The 21,746-nt window shown below is 36.8% G+C and overlaps 1 protein-coding gene across 3 annotated transcripts in view; it reads left to right on the plus strand.

The window, feature by feature from the left end:
* Positions 1–21,746, plus strand: part of DENND5B (DENN domain containing 5B) — a 211,341-nt gene that overhangs the window by 137,715 nt on the left and 51,880 nt on the right. For all 3 annotated transcript variants that reach the window (XM_061206351.1, XM_061206353.1, XM_061206352.1), the window contains 3 exons: positions 5,444–5,980; positions 8,633–8,864; positions 13,217–13,367. In XM_061206351.1, the coding sequence (XP_061062334.1) occupies positions 5,444–5,980; positions 8,633–8,864; positions 13,217–13,367 (920 nt within the window). The remainder of the gene's footprint in view (positions 1–5,443; positions 5,981–8,632; positions 8,865–13,216; positions 13,368–21,746) is intronic.

The following is a 21,746-nucleotide window of genomic DNA, read 5'->3' on the forward strand; positions in this document are numbered from 1 at the left end:
AATTTTAACATCCTTTAAATTATTGTATTAATTGAGGTGAATTTGATTCTTGACCTCTATCAAATGAAAAGTAACATCTTTCAGCAAGCTAGGGATCATGGAAATATTAAATACTTTCGTAGTCTGTTTTCAGACGTAAGGCCCGTTATCAGCTTTTTCTAAATGTTAGCTTAGCTTGCTGGTTGAGATAAAAATTCTAACCCTTAGCTTTTAGTCTACCTTAAGATTACTATGCTTTCTGTGTGTTATATTTTCAAATGTTGTTTCAGAAGAAAATAAACAGGAATTCTTGAAAGCATTTTGAATCCGATTTTTAGCTGTTGTTAATGGTACTCAGAATTGAAATGTAAAGCCTTTGAATTGAAATATTGATGAGAGTGCCATGGCCTATTAAAAAACGTAAAATGGTTAATTACATTATATTCGCTATTTAATTAGCACCTTTCTTAATAAAATCTTTCATGCTGTGCTTCACTCTTATTTGTTCTTATTACCCATAGAGAGTCTCATTTTAATAAATGAATTTAAAATAACACACTAAGCCACGGACGTTATACCCAGTATTGATTCCTGTAATCATCCACTGCTTACTTTATTCTAATGAATGTTTCCCTACCAAAATTAACATTTTTGTTCAGGGGAAAATAGCTTGATTCAGATCATATAAAATACACATGCAAACTGTTTTGCTCTTTTTGAGCTTGTGCACGTTCTCTGCTTCTCCCTCTCTCTTATACCTCTTTTTTCTAATACCTGAACTCTCATTTTCTCTTTTATTAATCTAAGTATCTTGTTGGTTCAAAGACATAAGTCCTTTAAATTTTTAAGGAAAAAGAAATAGACTAGCCAAATGCATTTTGTTTTAAAGACTTAAACAGTGACACGTTTTAGCTTCTTGTTGAGTATCTGGTCTCTTTGCATGTTAATTAAATGATATATTTTTAGACACATAAATATTATCTTTCCATTTTTGCATGAGTAATAATTGTTGGGAAATTTTAAATGCCACCTTGATGTATTTGTTGTCAGGAAATCTTTCTGTCTCTATGCCTGTGTGTATCCTCTGACTCTAAAAATAAACAAACTTAAAAATTCTGAAAGCTCTTACAGTAATGTCTGTGATTTTCTAATTTTTCATTCACTAAACCAACACTATTTAATAAATATACATACTCATGTATTCACAGAGTAGAATAATAAGAAATAACCTGAATCAGCTGTGAAAATAGCACTGCTTCTGTATAGAAAGTATTCATTAGTGCATTACTGTTTTATAAGAAAAGGCTAATAGCATATCACTTTGCTCTGGTTTCATTTTACAATGAGATGAAATAATCTACTCCACAGAATTTGGAGGAGGAAGTGGGTATAAAAATAGTCATTTTAAAAAAGTGACTGGTAATACCCTCCCTTGCCTTGAAAACTGTAAAATAAACTAATAGCTAAAAATAGTGAGAGGGCTTCTTAGAATAGTTGTGAAAATAAGTTTACAAAATGAGTATTTTAAGAAGACATGATTTTAGTTGTTAGCTAACTAATGTAACTACATAGACTTATAATTAACTACCCACTCACTTGCCCCATGATTCCAAAATGATAGGCACAGGTAGCCATTTGTTATATTGTTTTGGTCGGGGGAGGGGGGAGAGTGATGGTGGAAGGATGTAGCACTGGGGATTAGTTGCATAGACTGTACCTCAGTTTCTACCATTCTTGCTCATCTTTACAGTGAATGGTAGACAAAAAAATCTAGGGAAAAACTGAAACAGCATTGCTTTGCTACTTTCTTTTTGTCATATCTTGCCCTAAAATTTTATGAAAATGTTAAATATACCCCTCTGGCTTACCCTTATACCAGCTTAACTTCAGCCATTGAGAAACCAGGACTCTTACCAAACATGAAGAGGGCTGCCTTGGACTCACATTCCTGGATACTTCTTCCTCTTGCCTATATTTTTAAGGTTCCACAAAATGACAATCTCCTTAAGCCTTATTCATTCATTCATCAAACAGTTGTATCATGCACTACTAGTGTACAATATACTGGGAGACATCTAGAGAAAAATGTCACCTTTAAGAGGTGATTTCTGATTTCCAAAATAAGACATTTACAAATATCAATAACACAGGCTAAAAAAAAAAGAATAAGAGGAATGAAAGAGCTAAGAATATATACAGAGGAAATCAAGATGCCTTTAGGATAGGAACATGGGAAGCCTTCATGGCAGAAAAGATCATTAAGCTTCAAGTCTTTGTCCCCTACTTTTGAGGGAATGTTTGTTGTTTTTAATTGGAAGTAATTACATATGAAGGCTTCTGGGCAGTGTTAATCAGTAAAAATATAGAAATATTTAGTTCTAGGGACTTCCCTGTTGGTCCAGTGGTTAAGACTCCACACTCCCAATGCAGGGAGCCTGGGTTCAACCCCTGGTGGGGGAACTAGATCCCACATGCCGCAACTAAAAGCGCCTGCATGCCACAACGAAGTTCCCGCACGAGGCAACAAGGATTCCGCAGGCTGCAACTAAGACCCGGTGCAGCCAAATAAATAATTAAATATTTTTTAAAAAAGAAATATTTAGTTCTAAAACATCATAAGATTGAGATGTTGAGTATATTTTTCATTCTTGAGTTCTTAAAATTTTTTTTTAATTTAATGGTATTAAAAGTGAGAAACTGACTTAGAATACTCTATTGTATGGAGTTCTTATCTGTTTTAGAAAAAGGGCTTTTTGGTTTTTCTTCAATAAATTTTTATAACACAAGTTTACATTCCCTATTTCTACTTTGTAATAATCAAAGCCCCAATTCAGGCCCCTGTAAGTCAGCATAGGAGGGTGAGAGAGACTCGCGGGAACATGAAGACAGGCCCGTAGCTGTGGTGCTGGAACATCCACCTTGCCGCACATTTTTGGCTCAGCAGTGATTACATGAGCATAACAAGCTTTAAAATTTCCCCAAATGTATCATTTTTCTCTTTTCACAGGGGAAGGAGAGGTATAGAAAAGGATAGCAGGAAGGCATTAATGAAGGATACAGTACAAAATGTAAGTGGTGAGAGGTTGCTGGTTAACATTTAGATTAGCAAGTTAGTGAATTTTTTCTTCCGTTTTTAAAGATACTGAATCATCCATTTGAATTATGGTGACCTAGTTTCTCCCTTTAAGCCTTACAATATATCCTACTTTCTAGAGACTGTAGAAACATATATAAAGATGTGGATTTAAATAAAGCTGTAATAGCACTACTGTCTTCAGTAAGATGTGACTTCAGCTCTTACTTTATTTAGAGAAAACTATTGACATTGGAGATGAGGCATAATGGAGAAGAAAAAAATCCCTTAAGCTACCAGGCTGTTTGAGGGTGCGTACCTGGAACAGGTGTCAGGAAGTCACCTACCTTCTTGGGCCTCAGTTTCTTCATCTGCAGAATTAAAGGGTTGGATTCAAAGGTTATTTTAGGCTTGAAGAATCACTGTTGATTCTGTTTTTGGATGGTGGAAAATCTTGAGTTTTTATCAATTTGGAATTTTGCTATACTTCTTGCTCATCAGTATCTAACATGAAGAACAGGGATCAAACAAAAATAACAGGGACTTACCTGGTGGCGCAGTGGTTAGGAATCTGCCTGCCATTGCAGGGGACACAGGTTCAAGCCCTAGTCCAGGAAGATCCCACATGCCGCGGGGCAATGAAGCCCGTGTGCCACAACTACAGAGCCCATGCGCCACAACTACTGAGCCTGTGCTCTAGAGCCCGTAAGCCACAACTACTGAAGCCCGCACGCCTAGAGCCCGTGCTCCACAACAAGAGAAGCCACCGCAGTGAGAAGCCCGCACACTGCAACGAAGAGTAGCCCCCCCCACTCACCGCAACTAGAGAAAGCCCGGGTGCCACAATGAAGACCCAATGCAGCCAAAAATAAATTAATTAGTTAATTTTTTAAAAAAAATTTGACTTTAAAAAAAAAAAAGGAGAGAATAACAGAGACCTATTGTTTGCTCTCCTCTTTTCATCTTACCTTGGCATTCAGGATCAGAAGACAGTATGAATTCTCTCCTTGCTGACCTGGGGGCATTGTTGAGGGGCGGGGAGATGGGGAAGCATGAGGTGAGGCTTCCTATTCTGTTTGTTGACTTCACCCCATGCCCTGTGTCCAGCTACTAATGCAGTCAGAATCAGTTTTATGTGATGGACTACCTTGCCCCCCCCTCCTCCCCAGTTTAGGAGCTTAGTTTTCCTTTACTCTGACAACCTTGTTCTGATCAAGAGGGTATCGACAGTAAAGGTAAAATACTGTCTTTGTATATACTGTCATCAAGTACCTGAAGGACAATCCAAATTTTAGGCAGGTACTTAGCCCCTTGAATTTTCTATATCTATTTGAAAGATATTTAAAAGTCTTTCAATTCAAAATCCAGAGTGTAAACAAACTCAAAAAACATTTCCTCTATTTCTGTCTCCTCTTTTCCTCAACTCAAAAATGTTCAAGTCAAGTCTGAGTTACCCAAGGGTTCGTCACTTATCTTTCTCTAGGCACTTGCCTCCACCGCTCTCTGCCTCCTGCTCTTTGTCCAGTGGCTTCTGAAATGGTTTTGCCATGTAAGAGGTTGAAGCTAATTTTAGATAAAGTGAAAATTTGTGGATTTTCTGTGGACTGGATTGCTCTTTGCCAATTTCATTCCATTTTGGGGTACTACAGCTGCTAAATTTTAGCAGTTATTGTTAATTCTACATTATAAACGGTGTTAGAGCAGTGGAATGGCATAGAAAGTTCAAACTCAGTAAGCATTTTATTTTACCCAGTGCCTAATTTATAAGGTACTATGAGTCTGTGTGCTTTTACCTGTCTAAGGAAAGCCTATTCGATGCCATGTATTACAGAGTTATATCCAGATTATAATAAACTGATGAGACCCAGGGGAAATGATTCATATGTATTAAATATATACTTATATATTCCCTCACATAGGGAAAAATGCTGGCAACAGAGATTTATTTTTAAAGAATAAAATATTCTTAACTCTGAGAAGGTTAACATAAAAGGCAGTGCAACCTTTTCTTTATAATAGTTGATTTTGTTTATAATAGTTGGCAAGAATATTTTAGAACATAAAATTACTATAAAACCTTTGTATTTTTTAATTGATACTTTTAGCATTTTATTAAGTAAAAGTTTTTTAAATTAATTTTTTAATTGAAGTATAGTTGATTTACAATGTTGTGTTAGTTTCTGCTGTACAGCAAAGTGAATCAGCCATACATATACATATATTCACTCTCTTCTAGACTCCATTTCCATATAGGTCATTACAGAGCACTGAATAGAGTTTCCTGTGCTATACAGCAGGTTCTTATTAGTTATCTTTTATATATAATAGTGTGTATATGTCAAACCCAATCTCCCAATTTAAAAACCTTTGTATTTCTTTTTCCTCTTTCAGGCTAATTTGTGTTTTGTGGATATTGACAACCATTTTATTGAGTTGCCTGAAGAATTTCCACAGTTCCCCAATAAAGTAGATTTTATCCAGGAACTCTCTGAAATTCTTCTTCAATTTGGGATCCCTCCTGAGGGCAGCCTACATTGTAGTGAGAGTGCCACCAAGCTAAAGAATCTGGTTCTGAAAGACTTGGTCAATGACAAGAAGAATGGCAACGTCTCTGCTAATAACATTAGCATGTATGAGTTACTGAAGGGCAACGAAACCATAGCCCGCCTCCAGGCTCTAGCCAAGCGGACTGGTGTGACCGTTGAAAAAATGGACCTCTCTGCCTCTTTGAGTGAAAAAGAAAAAGATTTAAAACTGCAGTGTGAAGAGGCAGAACTAAGGGACTACCAGCTCAACGTACAGCTCCGAGAGGTCTTTGCTAACCGCTTTACACAGATGTTTGCAGATTATGAAGCGTTTGTGATTCAGACTGCCCAGGACATGGAATCTTGGCTGACCAACCGGGAACAGATGCAGAACTTTGACAAAGTAAAAAGAAGCAGTTTCCCTTTTTATGGTTCTTAGTGGGCTATACATTACTGATTTTGTTAACTTTTTTAAAATACAGATTTTTCCCCCTCTCCCTTTAAGAACTCTTTTTTACCAGTATTTTATACTATATAAAATAATTTCACTGGAAAATATAAATCAACTAGCTCATTAAGCTGCTCATTGAATTATGTATTTAATTGCCTTTAACCTTATTTTTAACTTTTCTATACTTTGAAGATGTTTGAAATGAAACTTAAATTCCATGTTTTTCAAATCTGTTAATACTTTCTCACCTTGTAAGCATTTTATTTACTCATATTTTAGGATCAAGTCTAGTTAAATGAGGCCTATTCCTTTTCTAATAAATCCTTATTCTTATATTTTGTCTTCATCCTGCAATGAAGTCACAACTTGCCCATGTAAAGGTAACAGTTTACTTTCAGAAGGTAAATTTTTATCTCATCTTAGGATCAAAAGAGAGAAAAAGTGAGGTTTTATGAGAAAAATGAGTTTTTATGACTTTAACCCTCTGTTCCTAAGTTTTTGGAAAGGGAAGACAGAAAACGACACTAACTTTTGATTGTCCTGCTGAAATTGAAGCTTCTTTCTAAGGTTTACTATAGAGTATTCTTCTGCCAGTTTTTCTGGACATATCCACCAAATTTTTTTTTCTTCCAGACAAAAGCACTTAGGGGTGTGCATTAACTCTTTCAGGTCACTAGGGTGTAGTTCAGTCCCTTGCCTCTGTGATTGCCGAGGCATGATATTGCTATTAGAATGAGTTATGGCTTTTGCTAAATAGCATCTTTGTATCATGAAAGACCGCTCAAAGGGGCTAATATGTTCTAAGAGGCTAATCTACAATCTTGGAGCATCTGACAAATAAGAATAAAAAATTTTTGTAAAGGTGGGTGGTATAAAAGATTATTTTCTGATTTCATCAGATTTTTTTAGATGAGTTATATAAACCACATTTAACAGTTAATTTCTGATGCACTTTATGTTTGAGAAAACTTCTTTAACAAATTAAGAAGCTTTCACCTCTCCAAATGTATTCTTGCTCTTAGTTTCCGTTCTCATTAAGCTTAACCATTTTTCCACATTTTTTTCCTAGCCAGCTTGGAACTAATCTGTGTATACTCATGATTTATCCTTGGAGCAATTCAAATTCTTATCTAAATCGAGCACTGGTACTTTCTTCCTTCTTAATCTTTATGTAGCTTCAAACTATAAATGGAATTCTTTTTATATAACCCCTAGAGAAATGAAAGTTTCATGTTGGATTCCAGAAGGCTTGTAATCATCTCATTTTCACTAGGAAAATTTACAGGACCATCACATAGTAGTCCTGCAAGCCAAGTCTTTGCTAACTTAAGTGATGTAGCCCACAAGGATCTGAATATCAAAAGCCAGACATTTGGTCCATTTAGGAAAAAAGGCTGTTTGCTCTATGAAAAGTAAAATTGATATTTATCTGTAAAACATCTTTTGAAGAGGTGAACTATTTCTGGAGATGACTGTGAACCTTTCTTTGGCTATTTGGATTTGTGTAACTACATCTGAACTATGGAGGCACTTAAATTGAATAAGTGGATTTCTGTAAGGAAGTTTTTCAAAGGCATCCTAAATTTCAGAATTTATTTCCTAAATAAATATGCTAGGAGGAAGCTAGTGAGTATTAAGGAGAGTAACCTTAGGTCAGAACTTATCCTTCCACCTTTCCCCTTCTGGCTTTTGCCACATTGCACCTAATCAAAAGAATGAAAAGCAAAAGCAACCCCACAGCTGAAATAGTAATCCACTTCCAAATTTTAGCTAGTGTCAAATTGTGGCTAGAATTCCTCTACACACATGGACCTGAAGAGCCAAAGGAAAAAAATGAACCCTTTGAATTAGAAACTGATTACAATTTACTGAACCATTCCATGCAAGCAGACAAGCTGGTAACAGGAACATGTGGCTGGTTGTACATGTTTTCCAAAGGCTTGGCTTGCTTTGGATGGTTTTTCAGGCAGTGCTTTTTTTAGTTGTTAAGCCCCAACCTATTCTTTCAGCACAGGTCTGGATGGAGTTTGATCTTTAACTAATACTCATCCATCAGTTTTTAACTGGGGGGGCCTAGGAAAACATCCCCCTGAACCAAAGATTTTACCCATAAGCACAAATTCCACGTTGTTGGGTTTTTTAAGGTTATTGCTTATGTATATCTTATTATTGTATCGGTTAATCACCTCGATGCCTTATGACTTGGAGGTATTTGGCACAGGCTAGGAATAGAGAGCAGAAGAAATTACAGCTCACTGGGGAAAGGGGTCAAATTTAATGGTAAGTAAAGAGAATGATTGACGATCATGTAGCAACTGATCCACCATCTTTCATTAATGATGCCCTTTTTTCTGCATAATGGTCATGAGGACCAGAACGTAAATCAATTTTGAAAGGTGGGATCAGTGCTAAAGAACTAAATTCTATGACTTTAGAAGATAGGAAGAAAAAGTGGAGTTTTAAGGATTTTTAAATTTCAAGCATCAGTTTTGTGTGTTATAAGATTGAAAAGGAATGATCTTAGCAACAGATAATTTTTGGATCTATCATGTAGTATTGAGATGGTCTCTTTGCACTAATAATTGCCTAATTATCTCATTACAGGCTTCCTTTCTGTCTGACCAGCCTGAACCTTACCTGCCATTTCTTTCACGCTTCATTGAAACACAGATGTTTGCCACCTTTATTGATAATAAAATTATGTCTCAGTGGGAAGAGAAAGATCCTTTGCTTCGAGTCTTTGACTCTCGGATTGAGAAGATAAGACTGTATAATGTAAGGGCACCCACCTTGAGGACATCTATATATCAGAAATGCAGCACTTTAAAAGAAGCAGGTACATTTGTTATGCCTTTTAAAATTAACTTAAAATCCATGATCATATCTTTTTACACATCGTTGGCCTTATAAACCACAGAATTAATTTTCAATTTTAGACTTCTTGGTTAACCCTTGTACTGTATCAAGAGATGCTTTCTATCGTTTTGTTTCCTTCTGTTTTGTGAGCTAATGTCTGTCCTGTTCCTGCTTGACATTCCTCTTCCCTCAGAAGATGAAAAACAGTAACAAATTGAATGGAATACAACTATAAGGTTGCTGTGAAAATGTTAATTTCTGTCTTGCTGCTTATTTTGCCTTTTTGCTTTTTACCTCTTCTCTCTTCATCCAAGGAAAGATAAGTATTAATTTAAAATAGTAAATTTGAGTTGCTGCCTAATTTACATAACTAAAACAGTATATTTACTTTAGTGGTGCCATTAATTAAAATAGCTTCATTAATTGAAATTAAATCTCTAGATTCTTGTATTCAAATTAGAGGTTCCCAACCCTGACATTAGTTTTTTCTCTCAGAGAATTATGAGTCTTGGCCAATCTTGTCTGGCAATGTAATATAGTCCATTAAATAAATAATCATATTAATAGTCAGTGTTTACTGAGTACATACTATGTGCGGGACATAATACCAGCTGTTTTACATGCATTTTGACATTTGATCTTAATAATGAGGGGGTATAGACACATTTTATTGTCTGTTTTATTGCTGTCTTCATCTTACAGTTGAGAAAACTGAGAGGTTAAGTAACTTGCTGTGATTGCATAGCTTGTGGTTGGTAGAGCCCTGGTTTGAACCAGAGTTTGACTGATTCTAGCCCCTGGAGTCTCACTACCACATTAGCTGTTCATTCAATAAATAAACATGTAAAATGTACCAGTCCACACAATTTTATCCATTTGTACCTGGTTCCTAACTCTTTCTTTGCCAAATAAACTGATATCTATCACTTGAGTGCCCCTTCCTTTTATTTCTTCCCCTTCGTGTAGAAGTTATTTGAGAGCAATTTTTTTTTTCTGGAGCAAAAAGGGGCAGCAAATGTGGATTTATTTTGCTCTGCCTCTGTTGCTTGCCTTTCTCACTTTATTTTAAATAGATCAAAGTTACAGGAGTGGTGATGCTGTAGTTGTAGCATATTTTAAGGAAAGAAGTATATAAATGATGTCTCTTGTGTAGCCTTAGAGGTTTCTGATGACTCGCTGAAACATCATTCTGTTGTATCCCACTTATGAGGATAGATCCTTGGAGCCCCTTTAGGAAGTGACAATTGTTTCTGTGTTTCTAGAAGTTGAGGGAGTAGAGTGAATGAAATTGTCTATGCCTATTCAGAGAATAGTATGACTTTCAGTGCTTTAATAGCCATGTAAATAGTATAATGCCTTGTTGAGCAAATTTTATTCCTCCCTTCCTGACAGAATTTTTTAAATGAAGTTAAGTGCTGATTGCTGTATTTGTATGCTTCTAGAAAATCTTTTCAATTAAAATAGATTTTCTATCAGCCTCTCAGAGTTTTATACTCCTACTGTCATTGCAGAAATACTGTTGAAAATGTACCATTATAGCTTATATATGAGTCCTTTTATTTTATGATGCTATTAAAAAAGCATTGACAAACAGACAATATGTACCCAAAACACTTCTTCTTTACTGCTTTTGTATTAAAAGAGCTTTAAGAACAACAACAAAAATATACCATTACAGATTTAATATATATGAAAAAGAGATTAGGCTAAATTAGGAATAGTCTCCCAGGAACTTAATTTATCAAAGACTTTCTTAAAAAGTAAAAGGCGGCCTTCTCTTGTGGCGCAGTGGTTAAGAATCCACCTGCCAATGCAGGGAACACGGGTTTGAACCCTGGTCCGGGAAGATCCCACATGCTGCAGAGCAACTAAGCCTGTGCACCACAACTACTGAGCCTGTGCTCTAGAGGCCGCGAGCCACAACTACTGAGCCCGTGTGCCTAGAGCCCATGCTCCACAACAAGAGAAGCCACTGCAATGAGAAGCCCGTGCACCACAACGAAGAGTAGCCCCCACTCGCTGCAACTAGAGAAAGCCCGGGCGCAGCAACGAAGACCCAACGCAGCCAAAGATAAAAATAAAAATGAATAAATAAATTTATTTAAAAAAAAAGTAAAAGGAGGCAGTCAGCTGTAACTATGTCTGTCTCACAAATGGTGCAGTTATTTCTTTTATCAGGTAAAATTGCCTCCTCCCCACCCTCACCCACAGCAGAAACTAGAGAGACTAGGATTCTTTTGTTGACATTGGATTTTATTGGGTATCTTGTGTTTTTTTTTTGTCCTTTGTTGTTTTGCTTTTGTTTCTGTTTTGCCTCTAACTAAAAAGAATTTTGATTTGCAGGTGAACTCTTTAGGCAGAGGCTATCTGCTGCTGATATTGTGGCACCAGAACCTCATGATTTCTGTGCAGAAAGACACCAAGTTGCTAGTAACGCAGAGTTTTCTTATTCCTTACTGATCACAGAAAATGAGTTTTGGCACAAACCCTTGAAAGTCTAACAACAGCCCCATGATCTCTCGAAGCAGGCATTTAATAATTTCTGAATGTTCAGTATTCACTGATGATATAATCACTGAAAAATAGCATTGCGTTATGCTCCCTATGGCAATCTTATGAACCCTAGAATAATTCATTGTGAATCATGATTTTTGTTTTTACAGAGCTTCCTAACTAAAGGAAAGTAACTCAATATCAGATGGATTTTTTTCTGTCATTTTAAATCCAATGGAAAAACTGAAGCTACTTTTCCTTTTTTCCTTTTGTGAGAACAGAAGCACTTTTTGGCAGAGATGGAATTCTGTAGTATTTCATGGAACATAAAATTGTCAGGGACTTCAGAGAATTCCATACCATGAATCTAAGTATTACTTCTCTAACCATCTGTTAATGTGTTTTATAAATATTAGGAAGCATTAAGAGTATAGATATGGTTGTGGAGAGTCAGGGGGCATCATTGAAAATTAAATATCATTTCACATTAAAACATGACATCCTTTTGCCCAGCCTAGAACATATGGACTACGTTTCACGAGAAGTTACAAGTTACACATTAAAAATAAAATGAAATTCAAAAAGTTGTGGATAAATTCATATGAGTTATAAAGAAAAATTAGGGAAGCTTAAAACAGATATCTAACATTTTGAAGTTTAGGGCAATAATGCCTTAATGCTGCAAATGCAAACAACTGGCTGGGAGGCATCGATCTCACATAAGATGGTCTTAAGCAGGTCCATTTGACAAGAGTGGAATGTGTCGTGGACAGACCCCTCCCCGTCCAAAACAGAAATTTTTCTAGAGTATATATGGGGAAGAACCAGCAATACTCAATCTGCTGGTATTGAATGGGGCAAAATAAACTGATTCTATGAAATATTTGTAAAAGTACCTTTTTACTTCTCTCAAATCCCAAGATTGGCAGTTCCCATGGTGTGTTCTGTTTATCACACAACCACACTTACTGCTTGTTCTCTCCTTGCAGTAATCTCTAGGCAAGGGATGGGAGACCTAATCTTGCTTCACAAGTATTATATTTTTTCTTGAAAATTCAGTTGATAAAAGCATTTAAGATCAGATTTTTTACCAGAGAAATAGTTCACTGTTTCCTGGGCCTTTGAAACATCTCTCAACTTTATGTGGTTTTAAAATAGAAATGTTGAGTAATTCCTATCTTTTAGCTCTGGCCTATTTTATTCTTCAAAAGGCAGTTTCTTATCCCCTGGACATTTTCTAAATGCCTGCTTATTTTATTTTTCTCTGCATTATGCCTTTTGATCTAATAGACACTCCTGAATGACTCCTACTAATGAGAATGTGTTGCTAAGAGTGAGGTAATAAACTTTACACAGTTCCTTGTTTTTACAAATGGAGAAGCATGAATATTTAATGGATCTTTGCACAAAGAAATAAAGTAACATAAGGCTACAGTGCTTGCTTTTTTCTTCCCTTTACTTGTCTTTCAGCTCAAGGAAAATATTTTATTTGCCATCATTTTCTTTAATGTTGTACTTAGAACCATATTTTCATTAAGAATATTGAATTTCCCACTTAAGGGAAACTGTTTCAATACTAAATTATAGATTTTTTTTTTAACCCTGCTGCCCTGCTTTTGACAGATGCAGAAAATAGTATGAAAACTAATTATCTAGTATTTACTTAAAACTAACCTTTTTATACTTAACATTATACTGATTTCTGAAGAGCTTTTGTAAAAATCTATTTCAGACTGTCAGAAAGGTTGAGTCTCTTGTCACTGCATGAATGGAGGAAGCATTATTTTTTAAAGTTTAGCCAATGAAATGTCTCTAATATGTTATGAATTTAATTTATAGCCCAATCAATTGAGCAACGACTGATGAAAATGGATCACACTGCAATCCACCCACATCTACTTGATATGAAAATTGGTCAAGGCAAATATGAGCAAGGGTTCTTTCCAAAGTTACAGTCTGATGTCTTGGCAACAGGACCAGCTAATAACAAGTAAGCATGTTCTTCACTTGAGTAGTTGGTTGAAGGAGTGAATGAAGGGCGCAGTGCTCTAATGGGGAATGTTTAACTATTAAACATTTTATCAGTCATTACTTTTTCAAAGACCAAATTAATCTGCTTGAAATATGAATTGACACTCAATGAGTATTTGACTTTTAATTCCATCATGTAAGAAAATCCAAAGACTAGATATTTTTCTCTTGTTGAAGTAATGTGCACTTGGGAATAGTTTCATTTTAAATGACTGTGTTTTAAATATAATGCTAATACTGTCTAACGGAATTAGAAAAGTTATGCCTTCACTGTCTGTATTAGTTTCCTAGGACTGCTGTAACAAAGTACTACAAACTTGGTGGCTTAAAACGAGAGAAATTTATTCTTTCATAGTTCTGGAAGCTAGAAGTCCAAAATCAAGGTATTGGCAGCGCCATGCTGCCTCCAAGGCCTGTAGGAAAGGACCCTTCCTTGCCCCTTCCCACTTCTGGTAGCCCCAGGCATTGTTTGGCTTACAGGAACATAACTCAGTCTCTGCCTCCTCTTCACATGGCTGCCATCCCTCTGTGTCTGCTCTCCTCTTGTAAGGACACCCGTTATGTTGGATTAGGGCCCACCCTAAATGCCTTCATCTTTACTTGATTACATGTGCAAAGACCCTCTTTCCAAATAAGATAACATCCATAGATGCTGGGATTAAGACTTCAGCATATCTTGGGGCTTCCCCAGTGGCTCAGTGGTTAAGAATCCACCTGCCAATGCAGGGGACACTGGTTCAAGCCCTGGTCCGGGAAGATCCCACATGCCGCAGAGCAGCTAAGCCCGTGCGCCAGAACTACGGAGCCTGTGCTCTAGAGCTCATGAGCCACAACTACTGAGCCCACGTGCCACAGCTACTGAAGCCCGCGTGCCTAGAGCCCGTGCTCCGCAACAAGAGAGCCACCACAATGAGAAGCCTGTGCACCACAATGAAGAGTAGCTCCCGCTCGCCGCAACTAGAGAAAGCCTGCACGCAGGAATGAAGACCCAACGCAGCCAAAATAAATAAATTAATTAATTAATTAATTAATTAATTTTTTTTAAAAAGACTTCAGCATATCTTTTAGGGAGACACAATTCAACCCATGACACCATTTTGTACTTTTAAGTATCAAGTGCAGAAATTACAAAACAACCAAAAATAAAGGTAAATCATATCATTTTTTATGGTAGATGATTCCACTCAGAAAATATCTGAATATGGTTACAATTGAGAAGAGTTATTTGGATTTAGGGGAATTCTTGATTTTAGTTGAACACAAGAATGTAATAAAGAAGGATTTTACAAGAAAAGAACTCAAAGGAGAGTATTAATGGGGAATATGGTAAGTTAGAAAGAAGCCTTTGAATTGGAAATCAGCAGTTCTGGAATTTAGTTCATTCCTGACCACTAACCAGCTTAGGATCCTTGGACAATTTGGAATCACTTGCCCCTTTTCTCATTTAAAAACACTCTAACATTCTATAACATCTGTGATTTTATTAAAGAGGCTCAGAGAAGGAAAGGGAGGAGCCAGGCAGTGGCCAACAAATGAGATAGAAGACTGTGGTAGAGATTGGGTGTATAAAATGGAAGTGGCGTTGAGCCACCAGAATTGTCAGAAGGCAAGTAGAGAATCAGTGAGGGGAATAAGACAGGTGGAATTATGCCTTTTAACCTAAATGGCCCAATCTAAATAATAATATGCAAGTTCTTGCAAGATGGCTTTGAAGTATGATGTTTCTGTCTAACATATGATCTACTGAGCTACATGTTGGGGAAGTTTTGGTACTTACCTCTTTATTTCCTGTGATGATTGTCATGATTTTATTGGTCAGGAAAAAAGAAAACTTAGTAAATTATCTTTATCATATGTGATGGTAATGCTTGGTTTCATTTATTAAACACTATACTAAGCTAAGTATTGTGCTACTTGGAGTTTCTTGGGATGCATATATATGTGGTAATATTTGTATATCTTGTGTTTGTATAGTTACTGTCCTATTTTTAATAACCTGAAGGAATGAAACCCTTACCCTTTTCCCAGCTAAAGGTGTTCCTTTAAATGTGTTTCTGAAATGTGTCAAAATTACTGATTCATTTAGGTCTACACGTGAGAAAACTACAGTGATAGCAAACACATCAAAGGAAAAAAGATGGTGTGTTATGAATTAAGGAAAACAGTTACAGTACTATATGCATTGCTGTTTCCTTTGCTTTCAGAGTCTAGTACTGGCATACCTCAGAGATACTATGGTTTTGATTCCAGACCACCACAGTAAAGTGAATATCACAATAAAGCAAGAAGTTTTTGGTTTCCCAGTGCATATAAAAGTTATGTTTATGCTATGCTGTTGTCTATTAAGTGTAGAATAACATTTTGTCTATTTTTTTTACATATACATATCTTAAAATACTTTATTGCTAAAAAACGCTAGCCATCATCTGACAACACAGGGTTGCCACAAACTTTCAATCTGTAAAAAATGCAGTATCTTTGAAGTGCAATAAAATGAGGTATGCTTGTGTGTATCATTATAAATATCCGCCCCCTTTGAGATCTCAGTCAAAAAATTTGGAAATTTTCATCACTGCTTCACTTAAAGTAATTATCCTTCCTTGTAACCCATTTTTTCTGCTTTCGGAAAGCATTATCTTTCCTGCCAGTGGAGCCTTCTCCATGCCAAGAGAGTGTTGGTTGTGGAGATGCTGCTGATAATAGCTAATATTATTAAGCCAGTCTGCAGTAGAGTCTCTTCTGACTGCATTAAGTATATTAGCTCATTGATCCTTATTACAAGCATATCCCTACATATAAAGCCTATATTGCTTTACCCATTTTATGATTGAGGCTCAGAGACAGTCAACAACTTGCTTCAAGATCACATAGTAGGAAGTGGTGAAACTAGGATTCAAACCTAGGTCTGCTGATTCAGGGGCCCAAGCACTTAACCATTGTACTGCATGTACTGCCTGGCTCTGTTACTCTAATATAAAGGTGACGTGTGCCTTTTGTTACTTCTGGAGTTGGATGTTTTGCTTTGGTAGCCCCCAAGAAATTTTGAATCGCCTAAAATATTGAACGTAAGGGAGTTTAGCAACAGTCTGTCATACCAGCCTAATGGTCTTTCAGAATGAAAGAGCCCTCAGATGCCTCACTTCTGCCTCACACTGGGCTCTGTTAAGAGGGGTGGACCCAAAAGAAGATAGGATAATTGGGAAGCAAGATACATTCTCAGGCGCCATCTTGCCTCATGAAGAGCTACATGAAGAAAAGATTGAGATCAAATAGCCTAACCCTGAAGTTGTGTCATCGTTATATGTTGGTAAGAGTACACTTCTGGGTTAGTGGCAGAGTTAGGGTTAGAACCCAGGTCTCCTTATTCCTGGCACCATGTTCATGGTGTCTCATTCATAAAAACTGTGGAAAGGTCTGGAAAATCTTCAGTACCAGCATTCTTTTACATATTTGGAAAAGGATCACTATGCAGTAAAGTGAAAGAATTGTGGATTTTTAAAAAGCTTTATTTGGACTTCCCTGGTGGCGTAGTGGTTAAGAATCTGCCTGCCAATGCAGGGGACACAGGTTCGAGCCCTGGTCCGGGAAGATCCCACATGCCGCGGAGCAACTAAGCCCATGCGCCACAACTACTGAGCCTGCGCTCTAGAGCCTGCGAGCCACAACTACTGAAGCCCACGCACCACAACTACTGAAGCCCACTCGCCTAGAGCCCGTGCTCCACAACAAGAGAAGCCACCGCAATGAGAAGCCCGTGCACCGCAACGAAGAGTAGCCCCCCCTCGCCGCAACTAGAGAAAGCCCACGCGCAGCAACGAAGAACCAACGCAGCCAAAAATAAATAAATCAAATCAAAAAAAAAAAGCTTTATTTGATTGAACGCTTTTATTTAAATAGGTTGTTTGAACTTTAATGAAGACAGTAAAGGAGGATGATTCACTAGAAAGGTGGCCCCTCCTGTAGAAACGCAAGCGTTTATGCTAAAGTCGTGGGTAGGAAGGCTGTAGAGAGAATTTAATATGCTGCTTACAAGATGGAAGTAAATAGCTAATGACTGAAAATTTTACCTTACCTTAGTTAATTTACAGGGTTTCACCTTCTAGTGAAGAGCTATCCCTGCTTTTATAAACACTGAACTTAAAATGTGCTAAGAGATGTTGACCATTATGGGGATTCAGACTTTACAGATGATTGTACTGGATACAATGTTCTATTTTTCAGAAGTGAATGACTAGTCATCAGTTTATTCATTTTTTTCTTATGTTTATAAATTATCCTAATTTTTTGAATCAATTTGATATGAGTAGACTATTAATTTAAATGGTTTTTATTTCCTTTTGATAGCATTAGAGTGCTCATTCATTCATTTGGCAAATATTTATCGAACCCCCTACTATATGTGAGACACTGTCCTGTTCATTGGGAGTTTAGCAATGAACAAAATAACAAAAATCCCTGCTTTCAACATGAGGACGCAAACAAAAAAACTTACTATGTAAAATAAGTAACCTGTCAGAAAGCGGTAAGGTTTGTGAAGAAAAATAAAGGAAGGGAAAGGAAGTAAGGAGTGCTTAGAAGGGAAGATTTCAATTTTCAAATCTTATTGCCGTATTTTATTGCTTTTAATCTTATATATAATCTCCCCATTTCCACACAGAGAAGGAGTGCTTAGAAGGGAAGATTTCAATTTTCAAACCTTATTGCCATATTTTATTGCTTTTAATCTTATATATAATCTCCCCATTTCCACACAGAGCCCCAAGCATTACATTTTCAGCTAGATTGTAGTCTGAAAGAGAATAGATGTCAGAACTAATTACAGGGTAAAGGGATTTGTAACTGTGCCTGTACAAATGGTTGATCAACTGTAAGAATTTCATACACTACTTACAAAGCAAAAGCAAATAAGCAGTCTTTAGTATTTCAGCAAATGTGGTCATCTTTGGTAAAATTATGCTTAGAAATGAGGTTTAATAATGCAAAGAATAAATTAATTACTTAACAAGACCAGGAATATGTGGACTTCATAGTAATTTTCTTAAGCAGATGCTCATTTCCCTGTTTTGAAAATAAAATTAAACTGGGCATTTTGTCTCACAGAGTGAGATGCTAGTTATATCCTGTAAATTAATATTTATCCTTGGGCTTCCCTGGTGGCGCAGTGGTTAAGAATCTGCCTGCCAATGCAGGGGACACAGGTTCGAGCCCTGGTCCGGGAAGATCCCACATGCCGCGGAGCAACTAAGCCCGTGCGCCACAACTACTGAGCCTGTGCTCTAGAGCCCGCGAGCCACAACTACTGAGCCCGTGTGCCACGACTACTGAGCCTGCGTGCCTAGATCCCGTGCTCTGCAACAAGAGAAGCCACCGTCATGAGAAGCCCGCGCACCGCAACGAAGAGTAGCCCCCACTCCCTGCAACTAGAGAAAGCCCACGCGCCGCAATGAAGACCCAACGCAGCCAAAAATAAACAAAAAATAAATAAATTTATTAAAAAAAAATTAATATTTATCATTATCTTTTGTGCTTTTCCACTTTGCCTGCCAGGAGAAATGTTCATCCATGTGTATTCTGCTCATTATATAAGTTTATTAGCTGGTGTTTATAATCTATTTCATATTTTTACTATTTATTTGAACCACCTTGCCCAGTAACCCTAATTTTTTAAATCCCTGAACAAATTTTACTATTTGACACTGACTGTTTTTTGCTACAAGGCTGTTTACAAGGCCTCCAGGTCTTTGTACATTGTGTTACTTATATTTTAGTCTTCCTCTTTATTTATTATATAAGTTCATCAGCTGGTATTTATATTTTGCTTCAGAGCTGTTAAAAAAATATTCATGACACTTGTTGAAGATGGTAAGACAGACTTTATTCACGGCGGAGGGGCACCTTTATTCAAGGTGTAGGGACCACCGCAATGGGGTCTTGCAGTGGAGAGGGAGATTAGAGGCTTCTCTGAATACTGCATGGACAAGTGGGAATTTATCACCAAGGAGCAGAGTGGAGGTCAGCGGATAGAAAATTACTAAGAGGAAACATCATGGGTATGGGGGATTCTGACTAAACTGACCTAACAGGATTCTTGTGGAAGGCAGGCCTAGGTGATTAAACATCACCTGGGGAATGGTGGAGAATTCAGAACCTGACCAGATATCCAGAATGATCATATAATGAGAGGGGAGATGGTTTCTGCTAAAGTGGCTTAGCTAGGTTCTTGCTAAAACTGGATTTTACAAAGAAATGCACAAATGGGCTTAGGAAAGGTTAGGAGTCTGACTAAAGTTTGGTCAAGCAGAGAATCTTTGTCAGTGTCTTGATATGCTTTTTTTCTGGATCTTCCTTTTCAGTCACCCAATTCTCTTTGTATCCTTTTTACAGTCTTTTTTTTTTTTTTTAAAGAACCAGATTTTTTTGGTTTTATTGATTAATTCTGTTTTGGGGGAGTGAGTGGGGAAGTATGATCTATTCCAATGATTTCTATCCTACTTTATTCCTTCTACTTTCCTCAGGTTTTATTGTTCCTTTATTAGCTTTTTTTTTTTTTAATAAATTTATTTTATTTATTTATTTATTTTTGGCTGTGTTTTGTCTTCGTTTCTGTGCGAGGGCTTTCTCCAGTTGCAGCAAGTGGGGGCCACTCTTCATCACGGTGCACGGGCCTCTCACTATCGCGGCCTCTCTTGTTGCGGAGCACAGGCTCCAGACGCGCAGGCTCAGTAGTTGTGGCTCACGGGCCTAGCTGCTCCGTGGCATGTGGGATCCTCCCAGACCAGGGCTCGAACCCGTGTCCCCCGCATTAGCAGGCAGATTCTCAACCACTGCACCATCAGGGAAGCCCCCCTTTTTACAGTGTTTTATTGATCTTTTGCTTTAGGGACATTTCCAAGAATTCTACTTCAAAGATCTGTCACTAGATCTTTGTACCTTTTTTTTCCCTGCTCTAAACCTATTCTTTAAAAAAAAAAACACAACACTATTTTAAGAAGGGTTACCTTCCTTTGCTACCATTTTTATCATAATTATTCAGTATTCCTCTAAATAGCAGACTGAAATGAGATGATTCGTCAGTTTGAAACCAAAGCCATGCATAAATTATTTAAAAAGCAACAAAAGAAGCAGCATTCTCATTTTAAGTTTTTTGTAAATTGGATACTTCATTAATAAGAAAATTTTAAATTGTGAATTGTCATTAATGCAGTATGACTTTCGCTGAATGGCAAAAGTATAAATTCATTTCTTAACTCGTGTATAGCTCTGTGCTGTCAGGGATATACTCAAGAGTAAATATTTCTAGAATAGTACAATGAATACAGTCATGGGGATGATAAGTCAAGACCTGAGAAATCTTCTTAAATAGTTTGATATATGAAGAAAACATAGGCAGAACACTCTTTGACATAAATCGTAGCAATATTTTTTGGATCTGTCTCCTAAAGCAAAGGAAATAAAAGCAAAAATAAACAAATAAGACCTAATTAAACTTAAAAACTTTTGCATAGCAAAGGAGACCATCAACAAAACCAAAAGACAACCTACTGAATGGGAGAAAATATTTGCAAATGATATGACCAATAAGGAGTTAATATCCAACATAAATAAAGAGCTCATACAACTCAACATCAAAAAAACAAACAACCCAATTAAAAAATGGGCAGAAGAGCTGAATAGACATTTTTCCAAAGAAGACATACACAGATGGCCAACAGGCACAGGAAAGATGCTCAACATCATTAATCATCAAAGAAGTACAAATTAAAACCAGAGAAGTATCAGTTCACACCTGTCAAAATGGCTGTTATCAAGAGGACCACAAATAACAAATGTTGGTGAGGATGTGGAGAAAATGGAACCCTCGTACGCTATTGGTGGGAACGTAATCAGTGAGGTCACTAAGGAAAACAGTATGGAGGTTTCTTAAAAAACTAAAAATAGAACTATTTTGTAGTTCTATTGCTATATTTTATAGCATTTCCACTTCTGGGTATTTACCTGAAAAAACAGAAAACACTAATTCGAAAAGATACATGCACCCCAATGTTCATAGCAGCATTATTTATAATTGCCAAGATATGAAAGCAACCTAAGCGTCCATCAACAGATGAATGGATAAAGAAGATGTGTGTGTGTGTGTGTATATATATATATACACACACACACACACACACACACATATACATATATACACACAATGGAATATTACTCAGCCATAAAAAAGAATGAAAATTTGCAATTTGTAACAACATGGATGGACATGGAGGGTATTATGCTAAGTGAAATAAGTCAGAGAAAGACAAATAATGATATCACTTATATGTGGAATCTAAAAAATAAA

The sequence above is a fragment of the Eubalaena glacialis genome, chromosome 11 (assembly GCF_028564815.1).
Source record: "Eubalaena glacialis isolate mEubGla1 chromosome 11, mEubGla1.1.hap2.+ XY, whole genome shotgun sequence".
Classification (NCBI taxonomy): Eukaryota; Metazoa; Chordata; class Mammalia; order Artiodactyla; family Balaenidae; genus Eubalaena; species Eubalaena glacialis.